This window comes from Chelonia mydas, chromosome 12, assembly GCF_015237465.2.
Source record: "Chelonia mydas isolate rCheMyd1 chromosome 12, rCheMyd1.pri.v2, whole genome shotgun sequence".
In the NCBI taxonomy this organism is placed as follows: Eukaryota; Metazoa; Chordata; order Testudines; family Cheloniidae; genus Chelonia; species Chelonia mydas.
In genome coordinates, this window is record NC_051252.2 from 796,230 (window position 1) to 815,320 (window position 19,091).

The 19,091-nt window shown below is 63.8% G+C and overlaps 1 protein-coding gene across 2 annotated transcripts in view; it reads left to right on the forward strand.

The window, feature by feature from the left end:
- Positions 1-17,839, forward strand: part of BCAR1 (BCAR1 scaffold protein, Cas family member) — a 38,096-nt gene extending 20,257 nt beyond the window's left edge. The window contains exons 2-7 of one of the 2 annotated variants that reach the window (XM_037877917.2): positions 726-1,307; positions 10,406-10,567; positions 11,206-11,319; positions 12,686-13,801; positions 15,304-15,393; positions 16,449-17,839. In XM_037877917.2, the coding sequence (XP_037733845.1) occupies positions 726-1,307; positions 10,406-10,567; positions 11,206-11,319; positions 12,686-13,801; positions 15,304-15,393; positions 16,449-16,964 (2,580 nt within the window). In that variant the 3' untranslated portion in view covers positions 16,965-17,839. The remainder of the gene's footprint in view (positions 1-725; positions 1,308-10,405; positions 10,568-11,205; positions 11,320-12,685; positions 13,802-15,303; positions 15,394-16,448) is intronic. The other variant, XM_037877918.2, reaches the window with a different exon arrangement.
- The last annotated feature ends 1,252 nt before the right edge of the window (positions 17,840-19,091 follow it).

Sequence of the window (19,091 nt, forward strand, 5' to 3'; positions counted from 1 at the left end):
AGTAGGCCCTGGGTGTCCAACCACAGTGGTTTGTAAGCTGGCAGTACCCCATTAAGGAGCAGGCGCAACAGAGGCCTTGCTTGTCTCCCAGCAGATCTTGGGCACCCGCTGCATTGTGCCTGGTGGGGGTTCAGCAGAGCGCAGGGCAGGGTGGAGGGACGCAGGCAGGTGCTGGGAGATGCTGGTGGAGCCCCGTTAGTGGATTTCTGACCAGGGTCGCTTGTTCATGGGGGCAGCCCTGCAGCCGGACGCTGGCACGTCTCTGTCCTGCTGGGGCATGGCTGGACCGGGGCTGCTGGCTGTGGGCTGACCCTGCAGTTCTCTCGGGCCACTCAGTGTCACCACACAGGGTCCTCTTGCTAAGGGCTGCCACAAAGGCCTTTTGCCGGCTGCATGGGCTCCGTGGATATCGCTCGGGGCGGGGGTCACCCCGTGGACCTTCCAGCTGTCCGGGGAGCCTGGCGGCAGTGGGCACCTGTGGCCGCTTTGCAGGTGCCGGGGCGGGGAGCTGTGGCTGGGGATCCCTCATTCCCAGCCTCGCTGCTTTGGGAGGGTCCGACCCAGCCCATACGGCGCTGGGGGAGAGGAGGCCAAGGTCTCTTGGTGCCCCGCACCCATATCCCCCAGCAACGGTGCTGGGTGGCGCGAGTGGCGTGGGCTGCCGAGGGGCAGGAGGGCAGGGTCCCTGTGCGGCCAGCTCACCCTCCCTCGTCTCTCCCCCCCAGAATGTGCTGGCCAAGGCGCTGTACGACAACGTGTCCGAGTCCCCAGATGAGCTTTCCTTCCGGAAGGGCGACATCATGACAGTGCTGGAGCGCAACACGCAGGGCCTGGATGGCTGGTGGCTCTGCTCGCTGCACGGGCGCCAGGGCATTGTGCCCGGCAACCGCCTGAAGATCCTGGTGGGCATGTATGACAAGAAGCAGCAGGCAGGGTCTGGCCAAGGGCAAGCACCTTCCCACCAGCACGTGCTGCACCCCGCCGCCCGGCCGCCAGGGGACAGCATCTACCTGATCCCGGCCTTGAGCAAGGGACAGCCGGGCCTCTACCCGGGCTCTGCGCCAGGGGCGCCCTTCCCCTCACCTCCAGCCAAGCAGCCGCTGGCATATCCAAAGCAGCCGCTGCCCCACACCTGCCAGGATATCTACCAGGTGCCCCCGTCGCAGAGCCACGCCCCAGACGTCTCCGCCAGCCCCCCACAGGAGATCTACCAGGTGCCCCCGGCTGCGGGGCTGGGCCAGGACATCTACCAGGTGCCGCCGTCCTTGGACGTGAGGAGCTGGGAAGGGCCGAAGCCCCAGGGAAAGGTAGGACGCATCCCCACACGGTTCAGGGCCCAGCTCTGCTCTGCAGATTGCCCAGGGGCCCCGTGGGGGGATCCAGGCAGCTCTTCCAGCGCTGAGGCAGGAGCTGGAGGTGGGCACGATGGGCAGGGAATGTTTCTATTCCGGATACCCCCAGGATAGGTGGGAGCTCCCCCGGCCTTTGCTTTCCGGAGAGTTTGGGGGCAATCCTTCCCTCCTGGGGGCGCTGTGGGGCATTCAGGGTAATATCCCCACAGCCAGGCCCCCGCCCCTTTCAGGCTGGGTTTGCGCGCTGTGCCCCTCACCAGGGCGTCTGGGCTCCCAACATGGGATGCTGCGAGTCTCTGTTCCTCTGTGCCTGGAGTCCGGGGAGGGGGCCAGAGCGGGCATTAACCCCTTGACACCTGCCTGGTCTCCATGCACCTTGCAGCAGCCTGTGGGCTGCCCTCCCTTGGGCTTATTCCATGGTCCCCGAGGGCAGAGAATAGCCGCAGGGTGCTCTGGACACACCCCTGCATGCCTCCTGTGCCAGCTGTAGGGGCAGTGTGCCTGCTCCCTGACACTGGGGGCTCTCGGGGGGCCATCTCCGCCCCATGGGGCATTGTCCCTGGATGGACACCACGTGGTGCAGGGGCCTGGCAGTGCTGTCTGGCGGTTAGAGCTGGGGACAAGGAGCGCGGCATGATGTGGCCAGCTCCGAGCCACGATGGGTGCTGGGCCATGCTCTGATGCTGCCTGACTTTGTTAGACCCACTAACGAGCTGGGCAGGGACATGTGCCCGCCGCCCTGCCCATAGTGATGCCAGCACCCGCCAGGGGGCACCTCTTTGCCCAGCGTTATCTAGCAGGGTCGTTTGCCACAGGGGGCCCAGCAGCTGGGCAGGGCTCAGATGCTGCTGGCAGGGGCTGGCACACCTGGGCACCAGAGCCCTGACACTGCTTTTCCTTGGGCTGTTTTCCAGGCTGTCATCCTGCCCAGCACCCCCTGGGGGTGCAGCCGGGGGGCTGGCTCCAGGGTCTCCTTGGCAGGGGGGTGGGCAGCGTGGCAGCTCTGGGGAGAGAGATCACCGCCTGGGCATGCAGCACTCTCCCCAGCTGCCAGGCCTAGGAGGTGGGTCTCCTGTGGCCCGTGCTACGAGGCTGGGGGGACAGGGCAGGCACTGGGAGGCTCCGGGAAGCAGTGTCCCCAGATCGAGCTGCTGGGGCAGCGGGAGGGTCTGTGTTTGGGTGCCAGCTGGTCCTGGAGGTGGGTTTGAGTCCCACCCATGTTTGTGGCACCCAGCCCGTGCATGTAGCTGTAAGGGGCAAGAGGCGCTGGCTGGGCTGGGCCCATCCCTCCTGCCTGTCTCTGGAGGTTGTGCCTGCCGCAGGGAAGAAGTCACGGGCGCTATGCTACAGAGGGAGTGAGGGTAAAACCAGGGGCCCCAGCTTGCATCTCTGCTCCCAGCAATGGTCTGGTAGATGCTGCTGCCAGGTACCCAGCATGCCCTTTGCTCACGAGGTCGCAGGATGAGAGTCACGGCTCCTGAACCCCACGGGCAGAGTGCTGGTGGCCAGGCACAGGGCCTGCCATGCCCCAGCCGGAGGTTGCGGGGCACAGCTCAGTGAGTGCTTTGCTTCTTGGGAAATTCAGCCCCACAGGCTCTGAGTTGCCAGGCCCTGGGCAGGGCAGAGCCCTGTCTGTTGAGAGCTTTGTGGGAAGCCCTGAAGAGGGGCCAGATTTAAGTTGGGGTGTTACAGACCTGGAGCATCCTGCTGGACGGGGCAAGGGGACAAGCAGGCTCTGTGGTCCGACCACAGTGCTGGGGAAACCAGCTGGTGCCCCTGGGCCAAGCCAAGCACAGCTGGCACCAAGCGACCCCGGTGGCCTGGGGGAGGGAAGAAGGCAGGAGAGCATGCGTGGATCAGGGAACTAGGCGCCTCTCTGCCATACACTGGCCATGTTGGGGTGCAGGACAGCTCACATCTTGGCTCAGGACGAGGCCGTCTGCCAGCATCCCAGCAGTGACAAGCAACGGTTATCTTGGGGTTGCTGGCAGCTGAGATCTGGCCTACTGCGCCCCGGGTCTGAGCCAGTGCAGTGAACACATGGCCCTGTGGGTGGGGGAGCCCCAGGTTCTGTTCGAGGCTCTGCTGATGACTTCAGCTGCCACCCTGCCTCAGTTTCTCTACCTGTCAAGTGGAGGCCTTTTCAAGCTCTGTGATGGGGATTGGCCGCGCCAGCCTCCTGGTCTGGGTTTACGTGCCGGATGTAGATGTCATAAAATCTCCGGCCGTTTCTGTACAAGCGAGCGCTCCCCAGGGCTGGGCAGGCAGGAAGGGCCTGTAAGTTAGCGAGCTTTTTGCAGGGCCCCGTTAATGCAGATCCCTAGCTGGGGATCTCGGAGCGCTTTCCAGTGCAGGGTCAATGTTGTCATCCTTAAGATGGGGAAACTAAGGCACAGAGGGGGGACGTCACTTGCCCAAGGTCCTCCAGCCAGCTCGTGGCAGGACTGGGAATAGAGCTCGGGTCTCCTGAGTCATAGGCTGGAGCTCTGGCCACTGTGCCTCACTGCCTACCCTTAAAGCGCCTCTTACTCCCGTCCCCAGTGAGTTCTGCTGTTGGTGAATTGTCAAGAGCCCTGTGCTGAGGCTGCCCCGGGATAGCTGGGTAGCCAACGAGTGGGGGCTGCAGCCTCCCGGCAAGTGCTGGACACGTGGGGGAGCCATGAGGGGGTTCGGGGAGCGGCGGGGAGGCTGTGTCCATGCCTGAGAGCTGTTGGAAGGGCTTGCACTTCTGGGTGAAGCCAGCCTCTGCTGGGAGTGGGCAGGAGCCTGGTTCAGCTTATGGCATGGCTGCTTTGGGCAGGGTCTGGCACCTTCCTCTGCTGCAGGCCCCTGCCCTGGGCTGGGCTGAACCTCGTCTCGGGTCCCAGCCACTCCCAGCTCGGCCGTGGCAAGGTCTGGGCTGATCCCTGAGAGGCTCTGCCGGAGGCAGACGAGTTTAAACCCCTCAGGGCTGGCGAACATCCTGGGACCCCCTCCTACCTCTGTGTCCTCAGGCAGAGGGTTCTGGGCGCTGGAGGGGCTCTGGTGGGACAGGAACTGTCCATGTGAGGGGGCTGGATCTCAGTGAGACAGAGTGGTGTGGTTCTGCTGTGCCCATCGGCCCATTCCCGGTGGGCGCCCTGGCATAGCGCCCTGGGTGCTGAGCTCACGCCACCCTCACCCACTGCAGCTGGCTCTTCTGGAAGTCAGGCATTGTGCAAATCCGGCCTTGTGTCCGGGGGCTAGTTGGGGTGCAGCTTACCTGGGGGGGGTGGTCTCACGGCTGGGCTGAGCCGATGCCGCCTCCTCCCCCTTCTCCCGAGGAGACGCCCACGCTGGCCATGCCCATGGCTGGGTTCTTCTGGCTGTCCTGCTGGCTCGCTTGCCCGGGAGCTCCGTGCCAAGGCCGTGTGCCCTGTAACCAGGGCCCCCACCAGGGCTCTCCAGCACCTGGTAAAGGGTGTCTCGGTGGAGTTGGCTGGGGTCAGCGCCGTCGTGCCTGGGACCCCAATCCTGCACTGCTCTGGGGTCCATGTGGCTGTGCCGGGGGAGGGCTCAGCTATGGGCAGGATCAGGGCCTGGATCCTGGTCCCTAGCTGTGGCAAGAGCTAGGCCATCCCCCACCTGCCCTTGCCTGGCAGCCTGACCTTGAGGCTGGGCCTGACACCGCAGCTGCCAAGGCCGAGTATGTGGTATTGAAGCTTGGCCTGTGACCAGCCGAGCCTGGAGTCTGTTACCTTCCTGTCCTGCTCCCAGCAGCTGGCCTGAGCAGGCGAGCGCCAGCTGTAGCAGGAGCCGGAGGGGCTGCCTCTTCCCCCAGCTCACACCAAGGTTGGGGGGGGCGTGGTGGGGAGCTGACGTAAGGCCTGGCTGTGCCCAGTGGCTCCACCTGGCTGAACCACGGCCGGCACTGGATGGAAAGGTGGGGGGCTGTGGGGGTGAGGAGCACTGTCATCCCATCCTGTTGGAGATTCTCAGTCCCCCGATCCCTGCCCTGTGGGGGACATGCCCCTCTGCACTGCCCAGCCCCCAGGCACGTTAGAGCAGCCTCAGGGCTGTTCCAGCTTGTGCTCTGCTTCCTGGGGAGCCCAGAATGGATAGATGGGGGGATAGAGGGTTGGGGATGGGTAGGGGGTGGCTGGAGGGGTGTGTACAGAGGTATGAATGGTTAGAGAAAGGTCGGGGGGTGGATGCAGGGAAAGTGTGATGTGTCTGGGTAGCTAGAGGAGTGTGTACGGGGGGCTGGGGGTGGGTATGGGGGGCTGGAGGGGTGTGGATGGGGGCTGGGGGGGCAGCGGTGGAGGGGGATCGAGGGGTGTGGATGGGGTGCTAGGGCATGAGCCAGCCGGAGCGGCTGGGTGGCTTCTCATGCCACCCCCAGAGCAACCAGGATCCGAAACCCCTGGCAGAGCCGGGATACGAAGCCCCTGCTCCCAGCAGGCCTGGCAGCTGGGGTGGGGGGCAGTTCTGTGGGTGTTGCCTTGTGGCTGACCCCATCGCCCTGGTGCTCAGCCCCTCCGTGTGCAGCCCCGGGCTGGGCAGGCTGCAGGACACGCCCCTTGCACAGGTGTGATTTGCTGCTGCCAAACCCTGCTCCAGGGGTCCCCCGTGGGAGTGGGGGGCTGGAACCCTGAGCTCCGAAAGCCCCAGTCCCTCCCCCTGCAGCGAGGGGACGGGGCCCTTAGCTGGAGTGGCTAGCCGATTCCCACCCCTGCCCCACAGGGCAGCCCACGTGTGGTAGCACCGCCCAGTAAGGCTGTAAGCTACACCCCAGAGAAGTGAAACCCACCAGCCCCTTAGTGCCAGGGCAGCTAATCCATGCCAATCAGAGCAGCCTGGCTGAGCCTTTACAGGGGCTGGGGAGCAAAATCACAGGCCGGCAGCTGGCCTGGCTGCTGGTGCCCTCCGCAATCTCAGGAGGAGGCCGTCCCTGCCTCCAAGGGTTTGTCTTGCAGGGGAGGCAGCTGCTGGGGAAGGGTGGGGGGAATTCCCCAGTACAATCTGGGGCCAGAGGCTGCTGCTCCCCAGATCTGTTAAGCCTTGAATTTCTGGTGTCAGCTGTCACTTGAGAGCAAACGTTACATCTGCTGGTCGGGATCGAGGGGCAGATGGGGGTTGGAAGTCCTGGGCTAGGAAGGCAGCGGGCTGCAGGTCGGGATTGAGGGGCATTGGCAGAGCTGGGATAGTTGGGGGCTGTGGGTGGAACCTTGCCTAGATACCTGCCCCCCTCCTCAGTGCGCGCAGACATTCACCCTGGGACTCGGGTACCCCCATGAACCCCCGCTGCTCAGGGGAACCCCAGCTACCTCCTGCCCCAGGGGCTGCTCTGAGCCCCAAGCACTAATGGATCCCTTAGGTCCCCCCAGGGGATGCAGGAGTCAAGAGGAAGGGGGGTGGAGCCTGCTAGGTCCATGCCTCCCTGGGGAGGGCCCCCAGCCAGCCAGCTCTGGAGTTCTCTGTGCCATTCAGTGTGTTTACAATGCTACAAACTGTCTCTTCTGCGAGACAGCTAGTGGTATCCCCTACACCCAGAGCTGCGATGGTGCCAGACGCCCATTTCACTAGCTGCACTGGTGCACCCATAAGCCACACGCAGACAGACGGCCGCCCGCAGATGTGCCCATGCCCAGAAGCAGGCAGGTGTGCACAGACATGCACACAGACACACGTGCACACAGACATGCAGACGGGCACACAGTCCGACGCAGACACACGTGCACGCAGACGTGCACACACACGTGCACACAGACACACTTACACACGTGCACGCAGACATGCCCATGTCCTGAAGCAGGCGGGCGCACACATAGGCATGGGTGGTAGGCTGGGAATGCCTGCTGCTACAGGGATCGTGCCCCCAGGACCGAAGGCTCGAGTGCAGGGGCAGACCAGGCATAACCCTCCTCCCCCAAGCCTGGGGCAGACTCCTCCCTGGTGTTGGCCAGGGAGCCAGCCTGGCCCGTGCTTCCCAGAGCAGGTGCACCAAGGCAGCAGCTACTCTGCCAGGTGCCAGCGTGGGCTGATCGTCCTTGGCAAAGCTCCCCGGGTTGGGGGCAGCCTTTGCAGCTCTGGGGCAGAGGCTGGCTCCAGCACCAGGCTAACAGCCCATGCCAGGGATGGCCCTGGCAGCACCCTTGGCACAGGCACTGGGAGGGAGACATGACCTGTCTCTGGGCATGGCTCATGGGGAGTCCTGGCTCCACCTGGCCCTCCAGCCAGACGCACTGAGAGCGGGGCAATCCTGCCACCCTGGTAGGGCCATAAAGGCAAAGGGCAATCGGGATAAAATACAGCCCAGTTTTACAGCAGGGCAATCACTCCGCAGCTCTAATGGATGCCAGTGAGGCATCAGATAGCGCCCTGGGGGGCTGTTAGTCACATGGGAGGAGCTGGGGATTACGTGGGGAACTGAACAGTCGGTAAGGAGCGAATATCCCCAACGGCCGGGGCAGGTCTAAGTCACTACCCTGGCTGCTGGGTCTCGCCCACATGCTCAGGGTCTAACTGATGGCTGTATTTGGGTGGGGAAGGAATTTTCCCTGGGTCAGATTGACAGAGACTCTGCAGTGTGGGGCAGGGTCACTTGCTGGGTTGAACTAGAGTAAATGGTGGATTCTCTGTAACTTGACATCTTTAAATGAAGATTTGAGGACATCAGTGACTCAGCCAGAGGTTAGGGGTCTGTTACAGGAGTGGATGAGGTTCTGTGGCCTGCAACGTGCAGGAGGTCAGACCAGATGGCGCCTTCTGGCTTTAAGATCGGTGAGGAGCAAAGCGGGCTGCCGGAGCCGGGATTGCACTGGGCACCCTTTGACCTGCAAGCCAGCCCAGGGGTGCTGCAGGCCTCGCTCCCCACAGCCCAGGCCCTAGAAACAGGGGTGCAATCCCTCAGCCCAAACTGGCCATGGCCAGCACGCAGCAATGCGTACAGACAGCAGGCGGCTCCAGGCCCAGTGCCCCAGGCGGGAGGACCACTCCCGGACGCTGCCTGCCCAGCACGGGCCCATGCACTCAGCTGTGCAAACACCATCCGGGGGAAGCTATGCCAAGCGAGCTGCCTCCTGCAGGCCTAAGCCCCAGCCCCCCACTGCTCGCATCAGGGGCTGACCCATGTGCAGGGAGCACATTGCAGTGGAGGGACCGGGGGGTGCTGGGGTGTTATCAGCCCCAAACCACTGTGGTTTGACACAACGACACAGACACACACACGCTGTCCTATCCCAGCCCTGGGCTCTCCCCAGCGCTGCCGCTGCCCCTCTACCCACAGGTTAATGTTCTTGTCACTTGGGTCCTGATATGCCCAACTCCCATGGGTCGGCTGTAGGCCAGAGTGGGGCCCAGGCCAGCTTTAGGCCCTGTGCGGCTGGTAGAACCCTGACAGTGGTGTGTGCAGAGGACAGCAGCCCTGGCTGGTCCTTTGCCTTTCAGCCACTGCCTTTTCTCCCATGGCTGGCTGCTCCTGCCTGGGGCATGGCTACGCCCACTGAGCCACACTCCCTGTGGCATGGGAGCACCTCACAGCCCCCGGGAGCCCAGGCAGGGCTCGTGCTCCCACTCAGCAGTAGGGGAAACTGAGGCAATTCTCCAGAGTCATCTGGGCATGTCTGTGGTCAATTTGGGGTTGGAACCTGGGTCTGCTAAGTACCTGTTTTCAGCCTAACCACCGGACTGTCGTTCCTTCTCCGGCAGCCCTCTCCTCACACGCTGGGCTGGGTCTGGGCATGGCAACAGCATGCTCCCAAACGCACAGCCCTCTCTCCCCTCCCCCACACGTACCCTCTCCCACAAACAGTCCTGTCTCCTCCTCCCCTGTGCAGCCCCCTTCTCCGCCTCCCAACTGCCCAGGGAAGCTCCCTGCGGAGCTGGCTCCCATCTGCCGTCTGTTGTCCCATTCCATGGGGAGTGTTGCAGCCCCCCGTCCCACCCCCACCCCAGCTCCAGCTGGCTCTGATCAGCAGCTCAATGATCGGACCCCACTGGCATGTAAATGTGGGCTGGGTGCGGACCCCGCCACGGTGCCAGCTGGCCCAAGCCATGTGGCACAGCTGGGTACACCTGGGCCCCCGCCTCCCTCTCGCCTTCATCCAGCCCCGCAGCCAGTGCATTCCCCGCCGTGCCACAGGCAGACTCCAGAGGGCTACATGACCCTGTCCTTGCCCAGCCATGGAGAGCGACAGAGACGGGCACGGAGCCCTTTGCCCTCACGCCCTTCTCCGCCTCCCACTGGCTCACAGGGCTGGGGTAAATAGCGGGAGAAGCCGGGCTGGCTCTGCCTTGGGCTGATAGTGAGTCCCACCCGCCTCCCATCGCCTCCAGGGAGGCTGGACTTGCGGCTGTGGCTCTTGGGCCACCTGGGTTCCGGCTTCATCGCGGTCTCTCTGTAGCACCCAGAACGTGCCCCGTGGTCTCTCTGAGCCTCAGTCCCCCCAAAACAGGGCGGCACTCCTCCCTTCGCCAGCCTAGCGTGTGAGCTCTTGGGGAGGGGCTCTCCCACTGGGGCCCTGGCCACTCGTGTGAGGCCGGTGGTGCCAGCTGCTGCTCGCCATGTGCCCAACTGCATTGGAGGAGCCCTGCCCGCATTGTAGCTGCCCCCCCGCCCCAGCTCCCACCCGCTGTCAGCACGTCCAGGGAGCTCGGCAGCTGGCTTGTTTTGTTCCTCCGGAGGCATCCCACAGATGTGACCGGCTCCCTCTGGCTGGCTGTGCCGGGCCGGCTGGCAGCGGCTGCAGGCTCTGGCATTGCCACTCCCAGGTGAGCAGGATGGGGACGAGGAGCAGTTCAGGAGGCAGAGCTGGCTGCCGAACATCCGTCCCCTGCACCAATGTGAACAGGGGACACCAGGCGTGCGGGGGGGTTGCCCGTCGGCCTGGAGCTGGGATGGGGGCACTTACTGTGGGCACTGCCCCTTGTTCAGTGCCTAGGCAGGAGCTCCTGGGTGCAGAACCCCCACAGTTTCTCTTCTCTGCTCCCCAGAGCCGCCGCCCACCCTTACCGGGGGAGACTCTGCTCCCCCCGGGCTGGGGGCACCTGTGCTGCGTGGCAGCACCCTGCTCATCCCCTGTGCTCCCTTCCAGGTGGTGGTGCCCACTCGGGTGGGGCAGGTCTACATCTACGACTCACCCAAAGGCGAGCAGGACGAGTACGACATCCCACGGCACCTCCTCGCCTCCGGGCCCCAGGAGATCTACGATGTGCCCCCTGTCCGGGGGGTGCTCACCAGCCAGTACAGCCAGGAGGTGAGGCCATGTGCCAGCAGGTGGGCAGGCTGGGAGGCCGGTGTGGGTGTGGCCTGGCGTGGCTAGCTAGCTGCCCCTCTCCCTCCCTCATCCCATAGGTGCTCTCCCCATGCCCCTGACTTTGTCCACCTGGGCCTGGGGGCAGAGCTTCTTCAGGGGTACTCTGGCTCTTGTCTCCTTACTCATCCACCAGGGGGTGACAAGCAGGGCAGGAACTCTCTCTTCCCCGACTGGTCCAAGGCTCTCCAATGATGCTGAAAAGAGGGCAGATTCCAGTGTGATTAGCATGTGGAACTCCCTACCACATGAAGTGTCCAGGACCTAGACTGTAGCAAGCTTCAAAGAGATTTGTGGTTAGTGCTAGCAAAGGCAGAAGGGATACTAACCAATCAGGCTCAACTGGAGGCCATCTATAGGATGAGAGTGTTATGGGGGACAGATGACCCTTCCCCTGTCTTTCTATTGTGGGGCCCATGAACCTTCCTTCCTGGCCGCTGTCAGCCAGGCTCCTGGGCTCGGGGCAGTGGGGCTGAGCCATCCGACTGCCCTGGTGTCCCTAGGGATACGCGTGGCTATGTGCAGGTGCCCGGCCGTGCACAAGCCGCAGGAACCAATGCCATTGCTTGCTGCACTTGCAGGTCTACGACACCCCCCCAATGGCAGTGAAGGGCCCCACCAGCCGGGAGCTCGGCCAGGAGATCTACGACGTGCCGCCCAGCGTGGAGAAGGCCCTGCACCAGGCCCCCCAAACTGTGAGTGGCGCCGAGGGGGTCTGAATGCGGGCAGGAGAGCATAGGAAATCCTTTGGGAGCCCAGCCCTGGGGCAGGCAGTGTGCGCTCCCTGGCATGCCCCAGCACTAAGCCTTGCCTGGCTCTGCAGCGTGGTGGCACCACGGGGGGACTGAGGCTCTCAGGTGGGGTCAGCGCAGCGTTGGCTAGCTCACACGGTGCCGCAGGCAAGCAGGGGTGGGCGCCTGGGGTTGCTAGAGCAGGGGGCTCAGTGGGAACTGGCAGCAGGGACTGGGGGGCAGGTCCCAGCCTCCAAGAAGTGCCAGGCGGGCCCCACAACCACCAGAGTGGCTTCAAAGCCACCAGATTTCTGAAAAATAATAAATAATGGGCAGTTTTCTGACCCCTCGGGGCTTCACCACAGCATCTGTTCCAACACCAAGAAGGGGCACGGGCAGGGCTGGGCACTGACAGCGGGAAGGGGCACGGGCAGGTGGGAAGGGGCACGGGCAGGGCTGGGCTCGGGCAGGTGGGAAGGGGCACGGGCAGGGCTGGGCTCGGGCAGGTGGGAAGGCACGGGCAGGTGGGAAGGGGCACGGGCAGGGCTGGGCACGGGCAGGTGGGAAGGGGCATGGGCAGGGCTGGGCACTGACAGCGGGAAAGGGCACGGGCAGGTGGGAAGGGGCACGGGCAGGGCTGGGCACTGACAGCGGGAAAGGGCACGGGCAGGTGGGAAGGGGCACAGGCTGGGCTGGGCACTGACAGCAGGAAGGGGCACGGGCAGGGCTGGACACTGACAGCGGGCAGGGGCACGGGCAGGTGGGAAGGGGCACGGGCAGGGCTGGGCACTGACAGGGAAGGGGCACGGGCAGGTGGGAAGGGGCACGGGCTGGGCTGGGCACTGACAGCGGGAAGGGGCACGGGCAGGGCTGGGCACTGACAGCGGGCAGGGGCACGGGCAGGTAGGAAGGGGCACGGGCAGGGCTGGGCACTGACAGGGGGAAGGGGCACGGGCAGGGCTGGGCACTGACAGGGGGAAGGGGCACGGGCAGGGCTGGGCACTGACAGCAGGAAGGGGCACGGGCAGGGCTGGGCACTGACAGCAGGAAGGGGCATGGGCAGGTGGGAAGGGGCACGGACAGGGCCGGGCGATGTATGCAGAACAGGGCGTGGGAACGACCAGACTTTACATGCAGGAAGGGGCACGAGCAAGGCTGGGCGCGGGCAGTAGGAAGGGGCACACGCGGTGGGAAGGGGCATGGACAGGGCTGGGCGCAGGCAGTAGGAAGGGGCACACGCGGTGGGAAGGGGCATGGGCAGGGCTGGGCGCAGGCGGTAGGAAGGGGCGCAGGCAGGGCCGGGCGCTCACAGCTGCTGTCCCCCATGCAGGTGTATGACGTCCCCCCATCCGTGAGCAAGGACGTCCCGGACGGCCCCTCCCGAGAGGAGACCTACGACGTGCCCCCCGCCTTTGCCAAGCCAAAGGCGCTGGACCTACCTCCGCCAGCCCTGCCCGAGGACGTGTACGACGTGCCGCCGGTGGCAGGGAAGGGCGCCCCCGAGGCCCCCTTCCCGCAGGAGATCTACGATGTACCGCCCGGCCTGCGGAAGCCGGTGGGGCCTGCGCAGGACGTGTACGATGTGCCCCGGGAGCTGCACGCTAGCAGCCTGGACGCCGAGGGCGAGTACATCTACGACGTGCCACCGCAGGTGGACCGGGAGGCCAGGGCGGGCGATGCCAAACGCCTCTCGGCCTCCAGCACAGGGAGCACCCGCAGCAATGTCTCCAGCTCCTCGCTGGACGTGGGGCCGGGCAAGGAGGCGCCCAAGGAGCTGGGCCTGGACCTGGACGTGGCCATGGAGCTGTTGACCCGGCTCCAGCACCACATCAGCGGTTCCGTCTCCTACCTCATGTCCTTCATCAGCACCGGCTGGCGTAGCCCAGAGCAGCTGGAGCTCCATGCACCCAGCCTCCGGGCAGCAGCCGAGGGCATCAAGGGGGCACTGCGGGACCTGCTGGAGTTTGCCCGCGGGGCCGTGGGCAACGCGGCCCAGGCCTCCGACCGTGCCCTGCACGCCAAGCTCAGCAAGCAGCTGCAGAAGATGGAGGACGTGTACCAGGCCCTGCTGCGGCACAGCCAGGCGCTGGATGGCTGTGGCTGGGCCCCCAGCGCCCTAGTGTCCGGCAAGCCAGGCGGCACCGACGACCTGGACCGCCTGGTGATGTATTCGCGGGGCATCCCTGATGACACCAAGCAGCTGGCGTCCTTCCTTCATGGCAACGCCTCCCTGCTCTTCAGACGGGGTAAGCTGCCGGCGGACAGCCCGGACGCCAGCCTGCTCCTCGCCAGCCACCCCCCGCTGGCGCCCGTCGACAAGGCCAGCAGCATCCAGTCGCGGCCCCTGCCCTCCCCGCCCAAGTTCCTGGCGCAGGACTCGCCCGACGGGCCATACGAGAACAGCGAGAGCGGCTGGATGGAGGACTATGACTACGTGCACCTGCAGGTGGGCAGCGGGGGGGCACCCCAGGGCAGAGTGGGGGGCTGGGCTTGCTCTGGAGGGAGGCACATCTCACTGGGGGCACCCCAGTCCCCCCTGACTGAGACAGTCCTCCCCCATTGCTCCTCCCCCTCCCACGAGGCCTCTTTCTCCTGCCTCTCCCTCCAGCACTGCCGCCTCTGCCCCGGGCACAGAGCTGGTTTCCCCGGGCGGGGTGTCTTGAAATGTACCTGGGCCTCACCCACTCGGTGCCCCTGTGCCCAGCCCCGGCGGGGGAGCCGTGGGTCCAGCTGGGACTGACTCCTGGGAAGGCCGTGGGAGCAGGGACTGGTGCCTGCTGCTTGCCACCACCCAGCACCGTTGCTTCCTTCCCTGGCAAACTGGCCTGGCCAGGGGGTTCCCACGTCCCAAGCCGGGTAAGGGGGTCGCAGGGTGAGCCTGGGCTGGGCAGGTTCCCTAAGGCCCAGATGCTGGGCACCGTGGCGAAAGTAGGGTTCCTTGCCCCTTTGACAGTCCATAGGCCCATGCTTGTTGGGCTCCCTCCCCCTATTTGGGGGGCTGAAGGGGGCCTTCAGTCTGCTGGGTCCTTGAGGATCCCTCTCCATGTGCCCCGTAACTGCCTCCCAGGTGCCCATGCGCTGGCTGCGTTTCCTCCACAGCAGCCGCTCCCGGGGGGCCGTGTGGACGCAGCCCCTGCCTGGGGCTAGCCAAGCCAGGGGCGCGGTGAGTCTCCCTCCCTTCCGCCTGGCCGGGTCCTCCAGGCCAAGTCCTGTTGGGCATCTCCCCTTGGTAGGCCACGGGGCTGGGCACCCAGCCAGCCAGTGCGGTTTGACGAGCTTGGCGTGTGCCATCTGGGACCCATGGGTCTCAGCCAGCCTGGGTGGGAGTTTGGCCAGCCAGCCTTCTCCAGCTGTGAGCCTGCAGCGCCACTGCATGGCCTCCTGCAGGACTGCACCCGGGCTGCAGCACTAAAGCCAGCTGTGTGTGTAGCGGGAGGGCTGGGCGTGCTGGTCCCACCTGTCCCATGCCCTGCTCTGAGGGGTGGGGCACTGCATGCTGGAGCTGCAGAGGGGCAGCTGCCTCTCGAGTTCCTCACGGGGTGGCTGCAATCCGCCCCCTCGCGGGAGCCCTCACTACCCACCTGGGGCTCATGGCAGGCAGGCTGGGCTCCCAGTCCCTTGTCACCACAGAGTCCAGGGCATAGGCAGCCCCCCAGGCCCGGTAGCTGGAGAGCCAGACCCTGCCCGTTCTGGAGGAGAGGGGCATGGGGAGGGGCTAGGAACCGGGACATAGAGCTGTCACCCAGGGTGAGGGCTCCCCAGGCCGGGAGAGGGTGACTGTGCCAGGCCAGCCCCATTCATCGCGTGCTCCGTGCCAGAGAGAGGGCATCCTGGATCTCTGCCCTGGTGTGGGACGGGCTCCCACCAGGGGAACCCCGCAGTGGGCTGTGATGAAGGGACCCTCCCCACTCATGGCCATTACTCACCCCCTGGCCTCCCTTCTTCCAGGGCAAGGAGGAGTTTGAGAAAACCCAGAAGGAGCTGCTGGAAAAAGGCAACATCATGCGGCAGGGCAAGGGGCAGCTGGAGCAGCAGCAGGTACCAGGGCCCAGCCCTCTTGGGGGGACTCCCACCCCCTCGGCCCCCTGACAGGAGCCTGGGGAGCACAGGCAGGGGCTTGGCTAGCAATGGGAAGCGCTCTCTGCTGTAGATGGCCCTCCCCAAGCAGGGCCCAGCTCTTTGCCCAGGCCCCTCCTGACCTGACATTGACATTGACGGCGCAGCCCCCGTGTCAGGCAGATCCACGCACTCGTGTGTGCGCCCCAGCTCGTCCTGTCTCCCGAAGGAGATCATCTGTCTTTGGGGAAATTCTCCTGAAGGCAAAAGGGGCCTGAGGCTGCCCTGTTCCCAATCCAGGGGCTGGGTAATACAAATAATAAACAATAACGGGATCCAGCCCCTGGGGAACTCTGGGCCGAAGGATGCTATCAAGCCAAGTCCAGACTCCAGCGCACACAGCAGTTCCCTACTCCGCCCCTTTGACTTGCTGGGGGCAGTACAGACATTCAGGAGGCAGGTTTAGCCATTCTGCAATTGGAATTAATGCTGTGGACAATGTGTGAGGCAGGTCAGACTCCGGCTCCCTCCCCCATGGCCAGGCCTGCCCTGCAGGGCCCACAGGGGCAGACTCCGGTTCCCTCCCCTGTGGCCAGGTTGGCCCTGCAGGGCCCACGGGGACAGACTCTGGCTTCCTCCCCCATGGCTGCGCTTTTATCTGAGCCTCGCTGCTCCCCTTTCCCTTGGTGCCTAGGACTGGGGCTCCGAACACACGTGCTTGCAGTGGGGTGTCTGTCCATGCCACCGTCGGTGAGTAGCGCCAAGCCCGGGCGTGCCAACCCCACTGCTATCAGCCAGCATGGACGTGGGGCCTTTGACACTAAGACAGAGATTTTCAAGAACGATGGGAGTTGGCTCCTAATCCCCTTGGGCAGCGCTGACGGTGCCAGGCTGCAGCGCAGGTGCGTGGTAGTGACTCCTCTGGCTGTGTCGGTAGCTGTTACGGGAGCCAGCCACTGGGGGAGGGGGCACTTTGTCGCACTCAGCCAGGCCTGGCCACACCCTGTCCCTAACGTGCTGTCTGTCTCCCCCTCTAGTTGAAGCAGTTTGAGCGGCTGGAGCAGGAGGTCACACGCCCCATCGACAACGACCTCGCCAGCTGGACACCGCCGCAGCACTATGCCCAGGTGCAGGGCGGCAGTGCCCTGTGCCCCTCCGACCGCCAGTTGCTCCTCTTCTACCTGGAGCAGTGCGAGGCCAACCTCACCACACTCACCAACGCCGTGGATGCCTTCTTCACCGCCGTGGGCACCAACCAGCCGCCCAAGATCTTCGTGGCCCACAGCAAGTTCGTCATCCTCAGCGCCCACAAGCTGGTGTTCATCGGCGACACCCTGTCGCGCCAGGCCCGGGCACAGGACGTGCGCCACAAGGTCACCCACTATAGCAACCTACTGTGCAACATGCTCAAGGAGATTGTGGTGACCACCAAGGCCGCCGCCCTCCACTACCCGTCCCCCTCTGCCGCCAAGGACATGGTGGAGCGGGTCAAAGACCTGGCCAACAGCACGCAGCAGTTCAGGATGGTGCTGGGGCAGCTGGCGGCCATGTGACGGCCTCACCGGTACACACCACACTGGGAACTCCTCGGAGAGATCAGTCTACTATTAATGACTGCCTCTGTGGATGCGCAGCGGAGCACGAGAGGCGTGTAAATGGGCTTGTAAATATTTAAAGAGACTCCCATGGGGGGGATAAAGGGGGGGCACAAAACAAGCGACGACGCTGGGCTCCTGTTCGCTCCTCCCCTTTTCTCTAAAGAGCAAGATAGTTTTTAGGCCGCGCCAGCGATTCATTAAGGGTGCTTCAAGGTGAAAGGCTGGAGAGCCAGGACAGAGGCTGTACCCTCGGAAAGAAGAGGGGGCCCTGGGCCCCCCGTAACGAAGCCACGGAGGCAAATCATCATTGTCCGTGATGGATTCAGGGTGCGTTGGGCCAATGGGCGATATTTAAAAAAAAAACTAGAATTTGAATGGGAGCAATGCAATTAGAGCGGGCGCAAGCAATCGAAGGGAAGTCCAGTAGTGTCAGCCAACCGTTAGGGGCGAGTGTGATTTCCATTGACTTTGGGGCCTGATCTAATTAATGAGATCTCTCTCTGCTAATTGACAGACATTTAATTGTGCAGAACGAATCAATCCAATGGTATCTGGGTGGAGATGAAAAGGAAACTGGTCAAACTGTAAGCCGGAGGAGTGTCTGTGTGTCCACTGCTGGGCCCGACAGACAGCCCCTGGGGGTGACAGGATGGACGCAGGGAGGTGCGCCTCACCGTGGCATATCACGGCTGGGGTTTGCTAAGATCGGCTGTAGCAGAAATGCTAAACGAAATTGGTGCCTTGAAATGTGCGGGTTCCCTCCTGGCCTGTTGGGATACTCGTTGCCATGGAGCCTGCTGGCATGGCAGCATAAAGGTTTGCCTAGAGCCCCTCTGCCTTGGTTGTGTTGGGGGGGCTGGTGTGTGAGCGTTGCCTGGACTGCGGAGGAGATGGGATCTCACGTTCTCACGGCAGATGGAGACGGGCGAACACCTCTTTTTCCCCTGGGAGCTCCTAAGGCACAGGCTGGAGTCAGGAAGCCCCCCAAGTGCCTGTCTGATGAGGCCATTATCTCAGTGCCCTCTGTGGTCCCTCGGTGCTCACCAGCTAAGCAGTGTGGGGCTGGGTCACTATGAACGGGAGACCCATTGGCGGTGGTGGGTCCCTGGGGGTTGCCCATCTCGTGGAGTCCGTACCAAGCCCATACCCCAGCCGTGGGTGCCAGCGGGTACTGTGCTAGCTCTCATGAGATACAACACAGAGGCTCTGGCTAAGGGGCCACTGAAGCTCCTGTTGCACCCAGTAAGAGATGCGTGCATTCCACTCGCCTCTAGGATTAGCCCACTGAGGTGTGCTGATAAACAGCTGCCAGGTTCCACCCCAGAGGTGGCTGCATGTTGCTAGCAGGGAAGCAGATTGCTGCATAGAGCTTGCCAAGGGTTTTGTGATCCTATGAGGGTGAAAGACACTGTGTAAATGTCGGGTGGTGGTGTTCTTCTCCATCCCTAACTCCTGTGGCCACAGCACTTGACTAGGACATCTCATTGAGGTTTGCCCAGCTCCCAGCACTCTCCTCAGCTGGGTTCTTTCCTGCCCATGGTTAATCAGGATGTAGGCCCTGATCCCCTTAGCCCATGCAGAGTTGCTCTGGCCTACCAGGGGCACTCTGTGGGCACAGGATTGGCATATGCTGCTGCTGCCCGACGGGGAACTGAGTGCAGCCTGCTTGTTCACGGCTCTCAGCTGGGGGAAATGGGGGTGAGCAGGAAACTCAGTGGGAAAGACCAGGGCATCCTGGGTAAAGATTTGGGGGTCATGGTGCATAATCTGCTGAAATGAGCTCTGCATGCAGCGCTGTGGCCAGAAGGGCTCCTGCCATCCAGGGGTGCAGAAGTGGGGGAATCTCGAGTCGGAGCAGAGAGGTTCTTTGATCTCTGCATGTGGCCCTGGTGCAGCCGTTGCTGGAATCCTGTGTCCAGTTGTGGTGTGCACAGTTCAAGAAGGATGTTGATAAATTGGAGAGGGGCAGAGAAGAGCCATGAGAATGATTAAAGGATCAAAAAACCTTGATAGTGATAGACCCTAGGACCTCAGTCTGCTTATCTTAACAAAGAGAAGGTTCAGGGGTGACTTGACAGAGTC